This window comes from Buceros rhinoceros, unplaced genomic scaffold (assembly GCF_000710305.1).
Source record: "Buceros rhinoceros silvestris isolate BGI_N320 unplaced genomic scaffold, ASM71030v1 scaffold41780, whole genome shotgun sequence".
NCBI lineage: Eukaryota > Metazoa > Chordata > Aves > Bucerotiformes > Bucerotidae > Buceros > Buceros rhinoceros.
Window position 1 is genome coordinate 2074 of NW_010390897.1, and position 1738 is coordinate 3811.

At 52.8% G+C, this 1738-nt stretch overlaps 1 protein-coding gene across 1 annotated transcript in view; it reads left to right on the top strand.

Annotated features, from left to right (window-relative positions):
* DPH7 (diphthamide biosynthesis 7) overlaps positions 1 to 1738 on the top strand; it is a gene marked incomplete at its 5' end in the record, with an annotated part of 6146 nt that overhangs the window by 2050 nt on the left and 2358 nt on the right. The window contains 3 exons of the mRNA XM_010139479.1: positions 180 to 346; positions 834 to 906; positions 1662 to 1724. Coding sequence (XP_010137781.1) covers positions 180 to 346; positions 834 to 906; positions 1662 to 1724 — 303 coding nt within the window. The remainder of the gene's footprint in view (positions 1 to 179; positions 347 to 833; positions 907 to 1661; positions 1725 to 1738) is intronic.

Consider the following 1738-nt stretch of genomic DNA (forward strand, 5'->3'; position numbering starts at 1 on the left):
TGTGTCAGTGGGTGTGCTCCCTCCAGCGTACCACTGGCTGCTGCCAGCGTTCAGCGGATCAAACGTCTCTAGTGTGACGTTGCGGTACCTGTCTATACTTCGGCTGTGTTTTTTGCTCTAACAGCTTCTTCGGACGCAGGTTCCAGGAATGTCTGATGTTTTCTCTGTCTCTGCTGTAGTGGATGCCCTTTGAGAGTGATCAGCAGCGATTCGGAGGGGAAGCTGAATCTTCTCTCCGTAGATGAATCTGCTCCTTCCGTGCATGTCCTGAACCAGTGGGAAGCTCACAAATTTGAGGCCTGGATCGCTGCTTTTAATTACTGGGACACCGATGTTGTGTACTCAGGTCTGTAAGGGCTGGGGCTCTCACTGGGGGGCTGGGGAGGGGGCACCTCGTTCAGGGATGTGTCTTTGTTGGGATTTACTCTCCGGGGCTGGGTACGCTGCTGGCATTGCGCCTGCTGGGGCCTCTGCGTGGGGTAAAGGCTCTTCACTGTGGGAGGTGGTTGGCGTGAGTTAGGAGAAGCTGCACCTTCTGAACGGCACTTTGGCCGGCGAAGAGATCACCGATAAACCCTTGTGGTGTGCAAAGCGGAGCAGAGAGCTTCGCGAGGCCAGTCTTTTGATCTCCTAATGCTTTCTTTGCTGCTCAGAGCGAGGGTGGTGGTAATGCACGTCTCTTCCGCAGTGACGAGCACCGCCAGCCTCAGGTGGTGTTTGGTGTGTGTGTTAAACACCGTGAGACACCAGGGCTGGGAAGCATCAGCTCGGTGTTACCTCGGTGCTGGTCAGCGGGGTGGCGACGGGACTAACCGCGTTTGCCCTCGGTGCAGGAGGAGACGACAGCCTGCTGAAGGGCTGGGACACGCGGCGCAGTCCAGAGGCCCCGGTCTTCAGCAGCAGGAGGTAAGCGAGCCGCGTCCTTCAGCTGTCGCCCAGGAATGACAGCGCCACGGGGTTCGGGGTCCTGTCTCCGCCCCCCTGGGAAATGGCTTTTTTCATCAGGACAATTTCAGGTCGAAACTTTCTTCTCCGTGTCCTCTGATACAGTAAACCAGCAGCTCGCATCCACATGGGGACGTGGTGGCAGCTTCTTTCTAAAAGAAAGAGCCTGTTTACACTTCTATTTGGGGAATTTTTGTGCGTGTTAAATTTAGTTATCTTCTCATGGAATGCTTTTTAGAGAGTATTTTATTCTCCCTCATCTGAAGAGTGTATGTGCTCTTTTTTCTGGTGGCATAACTTATCTTTTAGAGTGTGATTAAAGAAATAGACACCACTCTCCAGTGAAATTTTATATGTGACCCTAAATATGCTGGGGGTTATTGCTATGGAAATATTCGTGCTGGGAGTGAAGTCTCCTGGGAATGGGGTTGTTGTGCTGAAATTCTTCTGGGCTCTGAACAATGGTTTATGGTACAGCTATGACTAGAAAATATTTGTGCTGAGAGACTGCGTGAGTAGAAGTGTTGCCCCGGAGAGGCTGTTGGACTGAGTAGACGGAGCTCTGCCTGTGTGTCCGACCGGGCTGGACTGTGAGCTCACCTCGCTCTCCTTTGCTGAGACACCTTGCTGTGGTTACGTGGACCCCAAATCTTTGAAATTTGAGGAGGACCCCCTTCTCCAGTCATATGTTGCTGTCTCTTCCCTCTCATTTGCAGACACTCAATGGGTGTGTGCAGCATCCAGTGCAGTCCCCACCGGGAGAATCTTCTGGCCACTGGCAGGGAAATACCTT